Source organism: Gracilinanus agilis, chromosome 1, assembly GCF_016433145.1.
Source record: "Gracilinanus agilis isolate LMUSP501 chromosome 1, AgileGrace, whole genome shotgun sequence".
NCBI classification, from domain to species: Eukaryota; Metazoa; Chordata; class Mammalia; order Didelphimorphia; family Didelphidae; genus Gracilinanus; species Gracilinanus agilis.
In genome coordinates, this window is record NC_058130.1 from 515503171 (window position 1) to 515519762 (window position 16592).

The 16592-nt window shown below is 37.3% G+C and overlaps 1 protein-coding gene across 1 annotated transcript in view; it reads right to left on the minus strand.

Annotated features, from left to right (window-relative positions):
* Nucleotides 1–16592, minus strand: part of RP1 (RP1 axonemal microtubule associated) — a 330542-nt gene that overhangs the window by 290817 nt on the left and 23133 nt on the right. Inside the window, exons 3-4 of the mRNA XM_044682704.1 lie at nt 2575–2738; nt 815–901 (exon numbers count right to left, since the gene is read on the minus strand). Coding sequence (XP_044538639.1) covers nt 815–901; nt 2575–2738 — 251 coding nt within the window. The remainder of the gene's footprint in view (nt 1–814; nt 902–2574; nt 2739–16592) is intronic.

Genomic DNA, 16592 nt, shown 5'->3' on the forward strand with positions numbered 1-16592 from the left:
GAGAGAGGGAGGAAGGAAGGGAGGGAGGGAGGGAGGGAGGGAGGAAGACCAAAATCATTATGCTGAAATACTTTGTTTCTCCAGTATGATATGAATGTCAATGAAACAGCTAAGTTTCACAGCAGAGAAAGTGCTGGGCTTGGTATCAAGATGAGCTGAAGTTCAAATCCCACTTCAAATAACCAACCACATAGCTGTATAATGCTGGACAAGTCACTTTGCTTTTGTCAGCCTTGGTTTTCTCATTTGTGAAATGAGCATAAAAATAGCACCTGCCCCACAGGGTTGGTGTAAGAATCAGATGAAACAATATAGGTAAAGTGTTTTAAAAACCCTTAAAGTACTATTTAAATACTAGTTATTATTACAACAAGGTAGCTCATTAGATAGAGTGCTGGACCTGGAGTCAGGAAGACCTGAATTCAAATCCGACCTCAGATACTTACTAGCTATGTGACCCTGAGCAAATCATTTAACCTCTGTTTCCCTTATCCCCTGCAGAAGAAAATGGCAAACCACTCTGGTATCTGTTCCCAAGAAAATTCCATGGACAGTATGGTCTATGGGTCACAAAGGGTCATACATGAGTGAATAACAACAACAATTACAAATACTAATTATAATTATGAATGTGTAGTATAGCTACTTCAAGGCAACTTTTTAAATGAGCTAAATCCATGGTCGAAGGGATATAATAGCATAAAAAGCCAATCTGAGACAATGTACTCTCTCAGTCACTAAAAGGGAAGAAAAGTCATTTGCTATTTTAGCAGTATGCCCAAAAATTTTTTTTAAAAATTGTGTACATTCTCACCTCTTTACAATGCCAGGCAGGAGAAAGTCCAGAATTACTGTGGCCAATACGTATCTTGTGGAGTTCTCCGATATCTCCAGTCTTCAGCTGTCAGAGAATCCCAGAGAATAGATTTGATGGTCATTTCATAAGAATTATGAGAAAATGGTTCATGTTGCTACCTATTCTAAGGTTGAATCTGACATGTACATGACAGGATCTTTAAAAATCTATTTGTATGGGTATAATTGGGTGGCTCAGTGGATTGAGAACCAGGCCTAGAGAAGAGAGGTCCTGGGTCTAGATTTGGCCTCAGATAATTCCCAGCTGTGTGACCTTGAGCAAGTCACTTAATGCCCACTGCCCAGCCCTTAGGGTTCTGCCACCATGGAACCAATACATAAAGATAGAAGATAAGGATTTTTTTTTTAATCTATTTGTGGGGTCAGCTGGGTGGCTCAGTGGATTGAGAGCCAGTCCTAGAGATGGGAGGTCTTAGGTTCAAATCTGGTCTCAGACACTTCCTAGCTGTGTGACCCTGGGCAAGTCACTTAACCCCCATTGCCTAACCCAATAGACGGTATTGACTCCAAGATGGAAGGCAAAGGCTCTAAAAAATAAATAAATAAGTAAGCAAATAAATAAATAAATGAATGACTAAATAAATAAATAAGTAAATAAGTAGATGAATAAATAAATGAATGAATGAATAAATGAGTAAGTAAATGAATAAATAAATAAGTAGATAAATGAATGAATGAATGAATAAACAAACAAACAAACAAACAAATAAATGAATGGATGGATGGATGAATAAATAAATAAATGGATGAATGCATGAATTAATAAATGAATAAATAAATGAATGAATGATGGGAAATCTATTTGTGCTCTAATTTCCAATTGGAACAATCAACCACAGAAGAGTGGATTTCAGTTAGGTCTGATGCCATGTGGAAAGGTCACTGTTGATGGGTTCCTCCCAGAGGAATGATCAGAATGCTTCAATAATGATTCTGCCTGCTTTCTCAGGTCTATATGAGGAAGGACGTTGGTTGAGTACAAAAAGGTTAGTTGTACTTTATAAGTAGGACCAAGTAGAGAAGAAGGTATGATCCAGGGTGGTCGGATCTAAGGTCTCTAAGCACCCTCCTCCTACCGGACAGGTGTGGGTTATAAAATGTATCCTGGCTGGGGACTGCATTTCCCAGCATGCCCGAGGGGTACCTCCTTCCTACTTCCTGGTGTAGGATTGGTCTTGAATGGACCAATCCCGTGCTGGGGGAGGGACCACACCTCCCCCTACTTCCTAGCATGGGATTAGTCTTGAAATGGACCAATCCCGTTCTAGGGAGTGGCCACGCCCTCCTACTTCTGGGCGCAGGATTGGTCTTTATAAGGACTAATCCCGCCTAGGAAAGAACTTTTAATCAGAGGAGATTCAGAGTAGAGGGGAGTTAGTGAGTTTCAGCTGGAGGGTAACTCAGGTTGCTTTTGTTTCAGTAAAACTTTAGAAAGACGGGAGTGAGATAGGAGTTTTCTTTTTAGCGCTTTCCACAGGGGACACTCACAAGGTTCCCTTGGCAAAATATCCTTTAAAACCCAATCATGTATGGTGGGCGCCCTCATCACTTATCACTACAGATCATTGTTGATTGAGCACCTAGAGGGCACATGGTATGAAAACCTGAGGAGCTAAACTTGATCAATTTTATTCATTCCATTGACCTGGCTAACCATGTCACCAAAACAGACAGGCTTTTCTCTGGCTTATTACTTACTGTGAAGATATCTTCTCGGCCTTCTTGAAATGGGTCCCCACCTGTTCCATAAAGATAGATAGGTGCTGAACTTCTGCGGTGTCCATATAATACAATATAAATCTGGGAGCTGGTTCCTGCACCTGGCAATTCACTGGTAATTATTGAAACCTTCCAGTTACCATCTACAAAAATATAAATCAAATAAGATGATATGACAGCATCTTTTAAATATAAATGAGAACTGCTATGTTATGTCAGATGAAAGGAGTCTAGAACACAATGTTGATGATGATGATAACAATAAAAGTAGCTAACATTTAGTGCTTATTGGGTGCCAAGTACTATGCTAAGCATTTTACAATTATTATCTCTTTTGATCCTCACAACATCCCTGCAAGGCAAGTGCTATTATTATGTCCATTTGACAAGTAAGGAAATTGAGGCAAACAGAGGTGAAGTGACTTGCCCAGGGTCACAGAGGTTGGATTTAAACTCAGGTCTTGACTTCAAACCATCTGCTGTATTCATGGTGCCATCTATCTGCCTGGATAAAATGAAGATCTTGGAGTCAGAAAGACATAGGTTCAAATCTTGGCCCTAATACATGTAATAGGTATCTCTGAGTCCCAGTTGTTTCATCTGTAAAGCAGTGACAATAATATCTCTATTTCCTACCTCCTAACATTGTTGGAAAACTCAAAAGAAAAAATAACTATATACTTTAAAATATTATATAAATATCAATTATAATTATCTTCTGGAAATGGGCTTAAATCAAAGAAGGAAAGATTTTGATTAGATACAAAAACTCCTTGATAACACATATTAAACATTCACTAGAGCAAGATGCTAAGGGAGACTTGAAGACAAAAAAATCACTTCCTTGACATGTTCTTTGTTGACTTCCACAACATAGCTGTCTTCTACTTGTATCTTCCTCCGTAGTTTTCTCTTTCTTTCTACTCCATAATTATAGGAATTTTATCCTCAGCCTTCTCTTCTTTTTATAAACTATTCCATGGTGAAGTTTGCATACTTTGGTACATTTACTCTCCTGTTTCCAACTATTGCCACAATATATACAACATCTACATTCATTGATTCAACTGTATACTGACACATGAGTCCCAAATCTAAACTTCCTACTACTTGGCATCTCCACCCTGATATTCCACCTACAATGCATGTGTACATATCCACCATCATAAAAATCCACCACCATTTTAAACCCTGTGCCTACTTTTCTTGCCAATTTCCATACTTCTTTCAATGACACCAATATGTTTCAAACTAAAATTCTTGACTCTCCATTGTAGCTAACATTTATATATTCCTTTCATTTTTGCCATGTGTTTATGTATATTTTCTTATTTGATCCATGCAATAATCTTGTAAGATTAAGTATTATTCTCCCCATTTTAGAAATAAGGAAAACAGGCTAAGAGATTAAAGGACTTGCACAAGGTGACCCTGTTAGTAAGTGGTTGAGGCAGAATTCAGGCTCATCTTCCTACCTCCAAGTCCAGTACTTTATCTACTATACTATTTAGCATCCTCATACACTATATCAGATTAGTCCCCAAATTCTGTCAGATATTCTTGCAATATCTCCCTCTCGTGCATCTCCTTCTTGCCAATCTCACTGCCACCATGCTAGTACAGACCTTTATTTCTTCTTGAACCTTTATTTCTTTTTGCCAAAAATATTGCAATTGGCTCTCAACTTTGCCCTCACCCTCTAGTCCATTCCCCATATACATCACTGGTAGATTCATCTTCTAAATGCACATCTCTCTCTTGCTCCGAAATCTTTAGGTATTTCCAATTATCAAATTATCCAACTATCATATTAGATCACTGAATCATACTGACTCTAAATCTGTAGATATAGAGATAAAGGTCACTTTGGAGTCTAGTCAGTCCCAATACCTCATTTTATATATGAAGAATTAGAGTCTTAGATTAAGCAGAACTCACACATCCCTTATTATAATTTTTTTGTTCAATCATTTCAATCATGCCCCCCTCTTCTATTTGGAGTTTTCTTGCCAAGGACACTGGAGTGGTTTGCTAGTTCCTTCTCCAGACCATTTTATAGATGAGGAAGTGAGGTAAACAGGATTAAGTGACTTACCCAGGATTGCATAGCCATATTTGAATTCAGTAAGTTGAGTCTTCCTGACTTTAGGGCTCAGTACTCTATCCATCTAGCTGTCTAGTCTAAATCTATTATTCCATTAAACTCTTTTGTCAGGTTGTCTGTCTCCAAACCCAACTGTACTACTCCTCTTCAAATACCCTACATGTCATATAAATTGGACTATGAATCAGTTCCAGGTTTTCATTTTCCATTCTCTGTACCTTCGCTATCACTTTGCCTTCCTCCTGGTATGCCCTCTCCCTACCTATCTATCTTTCAGGGCCCAAATCAAATGCTACCTTTTCCCTGTAAGTCTTCTCTGATTCCTTTCTCCAGGCATGATCCCTTCAATCTCGAAACACCTCTAAATACACATTTTATGTATTTCTTACATTCTGCTTTGTATTACTTTTTTTGTTCACATGGTTTTTCTCCCCTAATAAAATAAAAACTATTTAAGAATAATAATGAGGATGGTGGATAGGTGGCACAGTGGAAAGAAGGCCAGGTCTGGGAGTTGGGAGGTTCTGGGTCCAAATCTGGCCTCAGACACTTCCCAGCTGTGTGACCCTGGGCAAGTCACTTAAACCCCATTGCCTAGCCCTTACCACTCTTCTGCCTTAGAACCAACACACAGTATTGATTCTAAGACAGAAGGTAAGGGTTTAAAAAAATAAGGGAATATGTTAAAGTTCACAATAACTGAAAAATCATAGTATGATAAATAAAACTCAAAAATCTGGTTTTTCATTAGTTATACCTATTAGGACACAAATTCCTTTCACTGGAAGTTTAGCCTATAATTCTGCTTGACCTTCACAACAAGATGTCCGCTTCTAGGTTCAAACCTTCCTCTGTTTCTCCTATGTTTTTTTCACTAAAACAAATTTGCTCCCTTTTTCAAAACCTATTTAAAATCTATGAAAGCTATTAATAGTTTAAAATTAGTTTGGTAGATTTAGCAGATAAAGAGTATCATATAAAAAGAATATGCTGACACATTTTTGCCTCTCCTTACTACTGAAGTTAACCCATAAACTCAAACCACAGAGCTGGGAAAGGCCAACTTATTTCCTCAGCATAAGTGGCACATGAGTGCTTATGAGAATGAAATAAAAGAAGTCTATTCTGGCCTCTGTTCTGTTAGAGATAAAGCCAAAGAGTTCAGGGGGGTGAAGAATCAATACTTGCTAAATGTGCAAGAACCAAATCAATGAGGAAAGAATTGCAATTTCCAACAAATAAAATGGAGGAGGATGGAAGGCATGGAAGTGGAAAGAAAAATGAAAACAATGAAAAATGTCTCTTTAAACATGGATTTCTGCCCCTCCTTAAATTCAGAAATTGGTTCAAATCTCACTTTTAGAAGAAGACTAGGTAATGGAACAAGTAGATTTAGAGGAAGCCCAAAGCACATTTTTTTTTCAATTAAGATTGCCAACATGCATTCCAGGTCAAAAATATTATTATATTATGTATGGTTATGTGATCTCTGTAAGAGTTCAAATAACTAATTCAGTCTAGGCTCAGTACCCTGATATGGATAGTTTTTTGAAACTTTCCAGAAAAAGCCAATTTAGGAGTCTATACAAAGTAGCAATATGAAAGCCATAAAGAAAATCTATGTAACTATATTTCTTCTCTCATCCTCAGGCAGTAAGCATCATGTGGTAGAAAAAGAGGGGAACTTGTAGTAAAAAGGATCCAAGTTCGAGTTCTGAAAGGTACTGTTCTCTGGGCAAAATACTTTATCTCCCTAATTGATTGACAAACATTTAGGAGGTGCAAAAGTGAGACAATTCTTGCTCTTAAAGAGCTTTGGGGATGAGGAAAAGTGATAAGAGATGTTCACAAATAAGCAAACACAGGTTTCATAAAAAATAACTTGGGAGAAGCATTAGTACTTGTAGAGATCTGGAAAAGACTCTTGAAGGAATTGACCTGTGGGCTTGGCCTTAAAAGGAGATAATTACTTCAGGAAGTGGAAGAGAAGAACATTCCACATTTATCGGATACAGGAAGTATAGAGAAAGGATACCATGTTCTCCAGACACTTCATGTGGATTCTGCCCCTTATATTTCTGAAAGCACTGATGGCTGTAGGCACACTTCATGCCCATCCAACTGATTCCTGCCTCATCCCAAGCTGAGTCATCCTCCGTGGTGGATGAGTGAAAATTCATCTAACCCACTATATCTAACCAGATTCAGACCATGCTTCATATCTTATCCTGACATCTACCCAGAAACTAGAATCAGGAAGGCCTGGTACCTTTCCATCTACCCTAGCCTTGAGCAACATCAGCATCAGCAGCACTACCCCCTACCTCTTGATTTTGTTTTGGGAATGAAAGTACTACCCCTGCTATCAGAAAGGGTAAAACAATCTACTGTCCTATGATTCTTCCTAGAAATCAATGACTCCACAGATCAGTCATATTCTTCTTTAAGTAGGTATTATCTTAGATAGCCCCTGAGATTTGTTTCACCTCTAAAATTCTGTCAAATGTTTGTCAAATAGTATTACATGGAATATTAAAAACTGTCTTACACTTCTCATAGCAAAAAAAAAATCAGTAATTTCTAGATATAGGCGTATGTAGTATTTTTGCAAAGAGAAACAAGGTTGGCAGTTTTTCTGCCTTAAAAAAGAAAGAAATTTGGTATCATTTGGTAGGAAGGGTATCAATGACCCCTTTGACAATCTGATTAAGCCAATAGGCCCCCTCTCAGAATGTTTTAAAATGCAGATGATTACAAAGGATTACCAAAAAAATTATATTGAAAAAAGAGTTATTTTTCCCACTCAAGTCCACAAATAAGCTCAAATCTATCACAGATCGTTAGGACTTATGGACTTAAGGTTAAGAACCTGTACCTGAGTGGATAGAGCACTGAAGCTGGTGTCAAGAAGACCTAAACTCAAACCAGCCTCAGATACTTTCCGTGTGACCCTGTGAAAATCATTTAACTTCCCCATCTGTCAAACTGCACCCAGTTTTCATGATTATTGTGAGAATAAAATTTATAAAAGCACTCAGCACAGTGCCTGGCATAGAGTAGGCTCATGCATACTCTCTTCTCTAGACTACTGTTCAGATCTAAGAATATGAAATTCAATACAAAGAAATATAAGATTCTTCACTATTTTAAAAAATTCATTTCATAGATAGTAGAGAAGACACCAGGTAGATATTGGTTTTTCTGAAAAGGATCAGGGGGTTTTAATGGTCCACAAGATCAATATGTCACCATTATGATATGTCAGATGAAAACACTAATACAATATTAGGGTGCATTGAAAAGCAAAGCACCAAGCATCAAGAAGACGATAGTCCTTACCCCAGAATTTCCTGACTCTCAAACTATATACCAATTGCTTCCTTTATTCCAAATAGGCCTTGGTTTGCTCCTCTCTTATGGACAGTGTTTTTACACGTCTCTCATTTTTAAAAAAACAACATTTGATTACTTTCTAGATATAGGCACATGTAGTATTTTTGCAAGGACATACAAGTTTGGCAGTTTTTCTTTCTTATGAAAGAAGTAAATTTGATGTGAATTGGGAGAAGGGATGTCACTGACCCCTTTGACAAGTCTAATCAAGTCTATGGACCCCCTCGTGGAAAAAATGTTTTTAAATTCATAAAATAAAATGTATATGGTTCTTACTAAGAATTATTTGTTTTTATTCACATCTTATTGCCCCTACTTGATTATGTTTGTTGGAGAATAGAATTGCAAGACCTGTCCAAGTAAGCATCTAAATATTTGTTGAATTAAACTAAAATGTATATATAAAAATTTACATTTAGATGATAACCATCTAAAGACATTTTCCTAACATAATTAAAACCTAATTCTTTAAATACTTGGGCCAAAAAATTAAAGCAATCACTAGCAGAAATATTCACAAATTCATCCAAACTAAGAAGGACATTTCCATTTGGGAAGGGGGGGAATTAAATGAAGCAATTTAGATAGAGCCTATCAGGTTTAAACTTATATGCCATTTGTTGTATAGTTTTCATATTTGTATTCTATTCATAAAAAAAGAAAGTTTCAACCTAAAAGAAAAAATAACAATTTCCACTTGGATGAAAATATTGCTACTACTCATATAATTGTCACCAAAAGCGAAAACAAGTGTATCCCCTCTATTTACTAACCCCATTAATGGCATTAAATATTAAGTGGCTTTGATAGGTTATAAAATTTTATTACATTGTATTTAGGATTTTTGTCTTGAAAATTGAGGCAATTAACCCTATCGTCTATATGAAATGTTACTCTGGCTGGCCCTAGTGATAAAAAGGCATTCTTTTAAAAAGCTAAGCATCTTCCACCATAAAATGAAAGTGAAACGAGATATTTAGATGCTAAAGATAAGCTACTTCTTTAGGGAAAAGTCTACAAAAAAGGTTTTTAATTTTGATAGAAAGCCTTAGGCAGCAAATGTCTTTAAAAACAAACAAACAAAAAGATCCTAGTGTTTTGTGGCTCAATACCCAGTTGAGGAGTCTAATTTTGGAAAGGATGCCAGAAAGAAGGTTAGAATAGCACAGATAGACAGAGCTAGACTGAATCTGACACAGTAGGCTTGCTTCCTCAATTCTGATCCTTGTTTTTTGTGGGTACAACAGGGCCATCACAGACAAGGATCAGGAACCAGAAGAGATATCATTGAACATACATCACGGGTGAAACAAGGGCATTAACTGAGACCGAACATTTTAGGTGCTACCAATTTCTCTCACAAGGATAAATCTTGAAGTTGGAAAAATATCTTAGATCATCTGGAAGAACCTTCTCATTTTACAGATGAAAAAAGGTGGGTCCAAAGAATTTAAGTAACTTGAACAGGTTTATATGGGTAATATTTTTTTTAATCCTTACCTTCCATTTTACAATCAATACTATGTGTGTTCCAAGGCAGAAAAAAACAGTAAGGGCTAGGTATTGAGAGTTAAGTGACTTGCTTGGGGTTACATAGCTAAGAAGTGTCTGAAGTCATTTTTGAACCCAGGATCTCCTGTCTCTAATTCTAGCTACCTAGCTGTTTCCTACCCAAGTAGTATTAAGAGTTGGGAGTTGAAACTAGCTTTCTTGACCTCAAGTTAGTACTAATCTCATTAGACTCTTACCTTTCAGCATTTACCCCAAGCTCTCTCTCCACATCAAGTAAATGTAGTTTCCACTCAAAAATCCCACTCTACCAAATGGCAACTCTTTCTGTATCCACTTCAGTATTGGCCCGCCAGCCCCCTGGACCTCCCCAAATACTCAAGCAAAAATAAAGCCAACCTCATTTCCACACACCAACTGGCATCAGATACTACAGAAAAATAACCCTCCATTTCCACCTCTCAGTCCCACAGAGCTCCTCAATTTCCTGATATTAAACACGTTGTGTATTTCTGTAAATATAACAAATCAAATCTCAAATCAGTAGTTGTTTTCCACTGAAGGCTTCTCTCCTTTATTTGCGAAGCTCTCCATGTAAACAAATACCCTCCAGTTTTTACACATCATCTGTGTTAAGTATCTCATCAATGAATGTCAATTAATCCAGATGTTGAGCCACTCTAAACCCTCCATTTCAAGCTGAAATACCCCTATCCTATCTCAAACAGGTACTTGTCTGCTCTAACTGAAAAAATATTTCTTTTATAAATCACTGTAAGTAAAACTTTAAAACCCTTGGTTAAAAATGTCTGGCTTCAAATTAAAGAAGAGCACAGCCTTACAAAAGAACAAAAGCATCCACAAAACTGAAAGATTTCAGAAAGTTATTGTCTTTTTTTATTATTAACTCCAACCAAACAATGATATTGATGCCAAATATATATCCTTTTAAGACATAAAAACTGCCAAACACATACCTCCTTGCAAAAATACCACATTTGTGTCTATATCCAGAAGTTATTCAAGTTTTCTTGCTGTGAGAGAAATGTAAAATAGCTTTTAATATTCCATTCAATATTATTCAAGAAATATTTGACAGAATCTTAGAGCTAAAACGAACTTCAGGGGCTATCCACAACAGTCAGTATTCAATGAAGAATATTATATAAATATAAAGAAGTGGTTAGCCAAGTTTTTCTTAGGAAAAACTTCAGCAAGGTAGAGCCCACTCCATCTGGAAACCCATTCTTTCTTTGGAAGGGAAGTTTTTCTAGATTTGCCTTTTTATAAATCAGACACGGTGCTCCTAGCTCTGCTCTGCAGCACTAGGCAATATGATAAATCTTGCCCTTCCTCTATAAGACAGCTAAGGAGAAGATGAATTTGAGTGAGTGGGGAGATACTTAAGGCCAGGAGACCAACCAGAAGGCCACTGGGCTAATACAGATATGAGTTGATATGGGCCTACGCTAGTGTAGGATAGTGTCAGAGAAAAGCGAATGATATATGTGTACGTAAATATATAGATATATATGTGTGTGTTTAAATAGATAAATGATGATATATCCATATCTTTGGTATTTTTTTGTTTGCATTCAGTCATGATCAACTCTTCATGACCCCTGATACCATAATGTCCATAGGGTTTTCATGGCAAGGACACAGAAGTGGTTTGCCAATTCCTTCTCCAGTGGATTAAGGCAAACAGAAATTAAGTGACTTGCCCAGCGTCTCAGTATGGATTTGAACTCGGGTCTTCCTGACCCCAGGCCCAAAGCTCTATCCCCTGTTCCACCTAGCTGCCTACACATTTGATGTTATGAGAATGGAACTGACAGAACTTGACAATAGGTTGGCTATAGAATGGATGAAGGCAAGAGAAATGTAAAGGTTGTGAACCTATAGGTGACTAAGAGGATGATGAAGACCTGCACAGCCACAGGAAAGATGGGGAGAAGAAATGGCTTGAAGGACAACATATGAGTTCAGTTTTTTTGACTTTACCTTGTCTACAGAATGCCCAGTTTGAAATGTTCAGTAGAGAGTTAAAGATGAGAGTCTGAAGGTTAGAAGATAATTTAGCAATAGATTCAATCAATAAGCATTTATTAAGTACTTATTATATCTTCTCGCTTTTGTGGCAAATTGGGGTATATGATTATGATGGAATATCATTGTGTCATAAAAAAATGATGAGCAGGTTAATTTAAAAAAAAAAAAAAGAAAAGTGGGCAGCAAGGTACCATAGTAAGTAGTGTACCATGCTTGGAGTTAGGAGGATCTGGGTTCAAATCTGGCCTCAGACATTTCCTAGCTGTGTGATCCTGGGCAAGTCACTTAACTCCTTAACCCCTATTGCATAGCCCGTACTGTTCTTCTACCTCAGAACCAATACACTGTATTGATTCTAAGAAGGAAAGCAAGGGCTCAAAAAAAATTAATTAATTAATTGGCGAATAGACAAATAAATAAATGAATGAATGAATGGATTAATAAGTAAATAAATGAATGAATGAATAAGCAAACAGACAAATAAATGAGTGAATGAGTGAATGAATAAATAAATGGATAAATAGATAAGTAAATAAATGGATAAAGAGATAGATAGATAGATAGATAGATAGATAGATAGATAGATAAATGAATATTGCTCCATTCTTGGCATGACAATTTTTTTAAGCCCTTCCCTCTTAGAATCAATACTGCATATTGGGCTTCAAAGCAGAAAAGTGACTAGGGATAGGCAATGGGAATTAAACAACTTGACTAGCATCATACAGCTACCAAGTATCTGAGGCTAAATTTGAACCCAAGACCTCTTATCTCAGGGGTTGACTCTCTATCCACTAAGATGCTTAGCTGCTAGGCTTGATAATTTGAGATCCACATTGAAAAACTAGAGGGCATCCATAGGAAGGCAATTAATATGGAAAAGTGACTTGAGTCCATATCACATGAGGATTAATTAAAGGAACTGGAGAAAAGACAACTGGAGGCAGGAAGATAAGAGTAGCTGATTTCAAGGGTTTGAAAGTCTGTTGTAATAATGACAGCCAGCAAAGCACTTTGTATATATAATACCTTTTAATCTTCACAATAATGCCATGAGACAGTTGCCATAATTAACCCTATTCAATAAATGAGAAAACTGAGCTCCACAAAAGTTTTGTTCCTTGCCTGGTATTCAAACTCAAATCTCATTTTGTTTGCCTCCAGAATGATCAAACTAGGAGAAATGATTTGAAGTTGTAACGAGACAAATTTAGGTTTGATAGCCAGAAAAATTACCTAACAGGCAGAGTATCCATTAGTGAAATGAGCTGACAATGCACATATTTCAGAGTACAATGGCATTATATTTGTAAGTTACTTTTTTCATAATTGATACTTCATACATTGGCTTATTGCTGATTCATCATTGTTACTCCAGCTAGAATCTTAAAAAAAAAAAACAAAACTTTTCTCTGCCATCAAAGGTTTTTTTTCATGTAATATGGTTTCCAAAAATAAACAATTTGCCACATTCTTCTAAAGATCCCGAAGTGCTATTTGCATTTCTTTCCCTTCACCAAAATTGTGCTCTAATTGATTCCTTATTCCTTTTTCAAGTTGTCATCAATATTTGTTAAGTATTTATTAAGCACTACTATGTGCCAGGCACCATGCCAAATACTGGGGATACAAAGAAAAATAAAAACAGTCCCTGACCCAATGGAGTTCACAGGCTAAGATAAGGAATAGGGGAAAAGGAGGGAGGTGGGGCAGAGCAACATGCAAACAACCTTTTACAAACAAGATAGATAGATAGGATTCATTGGAGATAAGCTTAGAGGGAAAGCATCAATATTAAGGAAGACTGGGAATATTTTCTTGAAGAAGGTGGGATTTTAGCTGAGACTTGACCAAAGCCAGAGAAGCCAAAAGGCAGAGGTGAAGGAGAGAATTCCAGGCACCAAGGAAAGGCATTGAGTCAGGAGACGGAGGTGCCAAAAACAGCAAGGAAGCCAATGGCAGAACCTGTGCAGAGAAGTAGGATATAAAAAGACTAGGCAAACAGGCCAGGTTATGAAAGGTTTTTATTATTTTTTTCTCCATTAAAAACATAGTTAATTATCAGTCAGTTCTTGCCGTTGAAAAGGTGAGAATTCTATTTGGTATTCTTTGTCTCCTCTCAGGGCACTCTTTTTTTTTTTTTAGTTTCCAATTTTCAACTAAAAATAATTTTAAATTTTGTTTCCTTCTCTATATCCCACATTTTGCATCCTTCTTTTCAAAAAATATTATTCTATTCTATGATGCAACAACTTCATTTAGCATCTAGATGTCAAAATGTTCATTTGTATAGCATATCATTTAATAATACATATGGAAAGAATGTCAATTACATGATTAGCCCTAAGTGACATAAATGACAATAAATAGTTTAATCAGGCAGGCTCCCGACTAATTAAGCCATTTTGTATGTCTTTGTGTCTTATACTTAATTGAAATCAAAATTGTTCTTGCCATAATTATATCTGGTTCTGATGCTACTGCCAAAACTTGACTTATTTTAGTGCCACTGTTGATATTTAAAGTGACATCTCAAAAGGTATTAATCAATGAGCTTAAGAACAGTTCCCAGAAAGAAAAAAAAGAAAACATACATATGCCAATTTTTAATAGAACTTCATATAGAAATTAAATCAGAGACTTTGAAGTGACTTTAATTGTTACCTAGACCAGTCCAAGATTTCTAAGTGATTCAAGACAAATGATTGTCTATCTTGTTTTTAAGTATGTCCATGGATGAAGACTCTAAAACTTTTCTCTGTAACCTAGTCATATTTCATTATCTTCTCAGTAATACAATCTCAGAAGGATTGAACTCATTCTCTTTCCCCATAAACCCCTCCTTGCTTCCTAACTTCTCCCTTACTATGAAGAGCATCACCATCTTCCCAGTCACAGATATTATGATTAAAATTCTCTGGAGACTGTACATTAATTTATAATTATTTATTGTTCGTGAGGAAGATTATTTAGTTATTAGTTTAGTATTCGTATTAGACCTAACAGGAAGGGCTGGAGAATTCCGAAATGGAATGGGGAGGCAGGAAGCGTCTCTTGCTCACTGAGAGAGACTCCATGGTGGATGAGACAAGTTGCAACTGATCCTAGGAGACCTCAGTTTACCAGAGATCCTGAAGGAAAACTGTCACCTACTTGTGGGAGATTTTGGTAGAGACTATAATCCCAACCTGAGTTGCAGGTCAACTTGGGCTGGATTAGCTCCCAGAATTCTACCCACCTGGAAGAGTACAGCAGGTGGTCCTAGAGGAGCAGAAACACCACTGGAGTGAGTCTGGACTCTGCTGAGAGGATTCCCACTTCAATCCTGCTTTTCTCTGGGTCCTGTCTTGTTTAGGTCTCAGTTTAGTATAGATAAGTCCCTCCCCTGACCCTGTGGTTTGACTTTAGTCTGTAAGCATAGTAACCCCTATTCCTATCTTTTATCATAGTTTCCCTAATTAAAAATTGTTATAACTTTTGCCTTTTGCCTGCTGGTTCCATTGGCCCTTGCCTAGGTAGGGCAGTGTGACTGTTAGGGGCTAATTGCCATTTCTTTCAACAGTCACCTCCTTGGCAGTTAAACCCAGTCTCCCTACCTTGTTTGGTCCCTCCATCTGTCATTCCTGTCTCCCTCACACCCTTCTGGACTCACATTTAATATTCAAGCTTACTTTCCTGGTTATTCCCCATTATATTATTAAATAATGAAAAGTAGGGCCATGGTTACCTAAGTAATCCCAGTTTGCTACTTACTCCATGTCTCCTTTGGTGCTTAGTCTTCCTTGAACCATAACATGCCCCCATGACACCACTCCTTCTGGATCTCCTCAACTGGACAGACTTGACCTGAGACTGGGTCAGAGGATGGTCTTCCAAAAACCAGGAGTCACATGGAACAAGAGGCAAGTGTCTTCCCAGACACTAGGAGTCATCACAAGACTTCTGGTCCCTCTAGAGTAGGCATGCACCCCACTCCCCCCATCCAAATAATCCTCGGGTTTTGTCTATAAGCCAATCAAAGAGTAGGGGCTGCACAAAAACCCAATTCACTAGAGAAACATCCCAAGATTAATCTTAGAGTAACAAGAAAAGGAGTACTATAAGATCAATCTTGGGGTGTTTCTCTAGTGAACTGGTATTCAGTTCTCACACAGAGGTTTGCAACCCAAGAGTCATCCTTGAGTCCTTATTCTCTTACCCCACAATGCTCCCCCCACCATCTCCAATCTGTTGCCAAGGACTCTTGCATTTTACTTCCTCTGAGCCTTCACCCTAGGATAAGTCTTCACTACCTTATGCCTCAAACATCTCAAGAACATCCTATTTGGTCTCCTTGTCACATGTTCCTCCAGTCCACCTAGTCCATAGGTAATTAAAGTGGAGGTCTATGTCACTTTGCTCCTCCTCCTCCAAAAATTCCTATGGATCCCTGTTGCCTCCAGGATCAAATATAAAATACTCTGTTTGTCATTAAAAGTATTTCATAATTTGCTCCCCTTCCAACCCCAGCTTCACTGTCTTCTTTACCTCACACCTTCACACAGACTCTGCCATCCAGGGTCACTATTCCTGGTACAATTTACTCTAAGAATGTTCTCTCCTTCCTCATCTCTGCCTTCTGATACCACTGGCTTCCTTCAAATCATAGCTAAAATTCTATCTTCTACAAGAAGACATTCCTGATTTCCCTCAATTCTGATGCCCTCTACTGGTTGGTTATTTCATATTTATCCTATATATAAATTGATTGTACATAACTGTTTACATACTGTTCCTACCATTTTACTATCTCCTTGAGAAGAGGGACTGGTTTTTTTATTGTTTTCTTCTGGGTTTTGTCTTTCTTTGTATCCTCAGTTCTACTAGTTGCTTAATAAATACTTAATAACTCACTTATTGAGCTGGGGGAATAGGACTTATCACTGAAATGCAACAATGA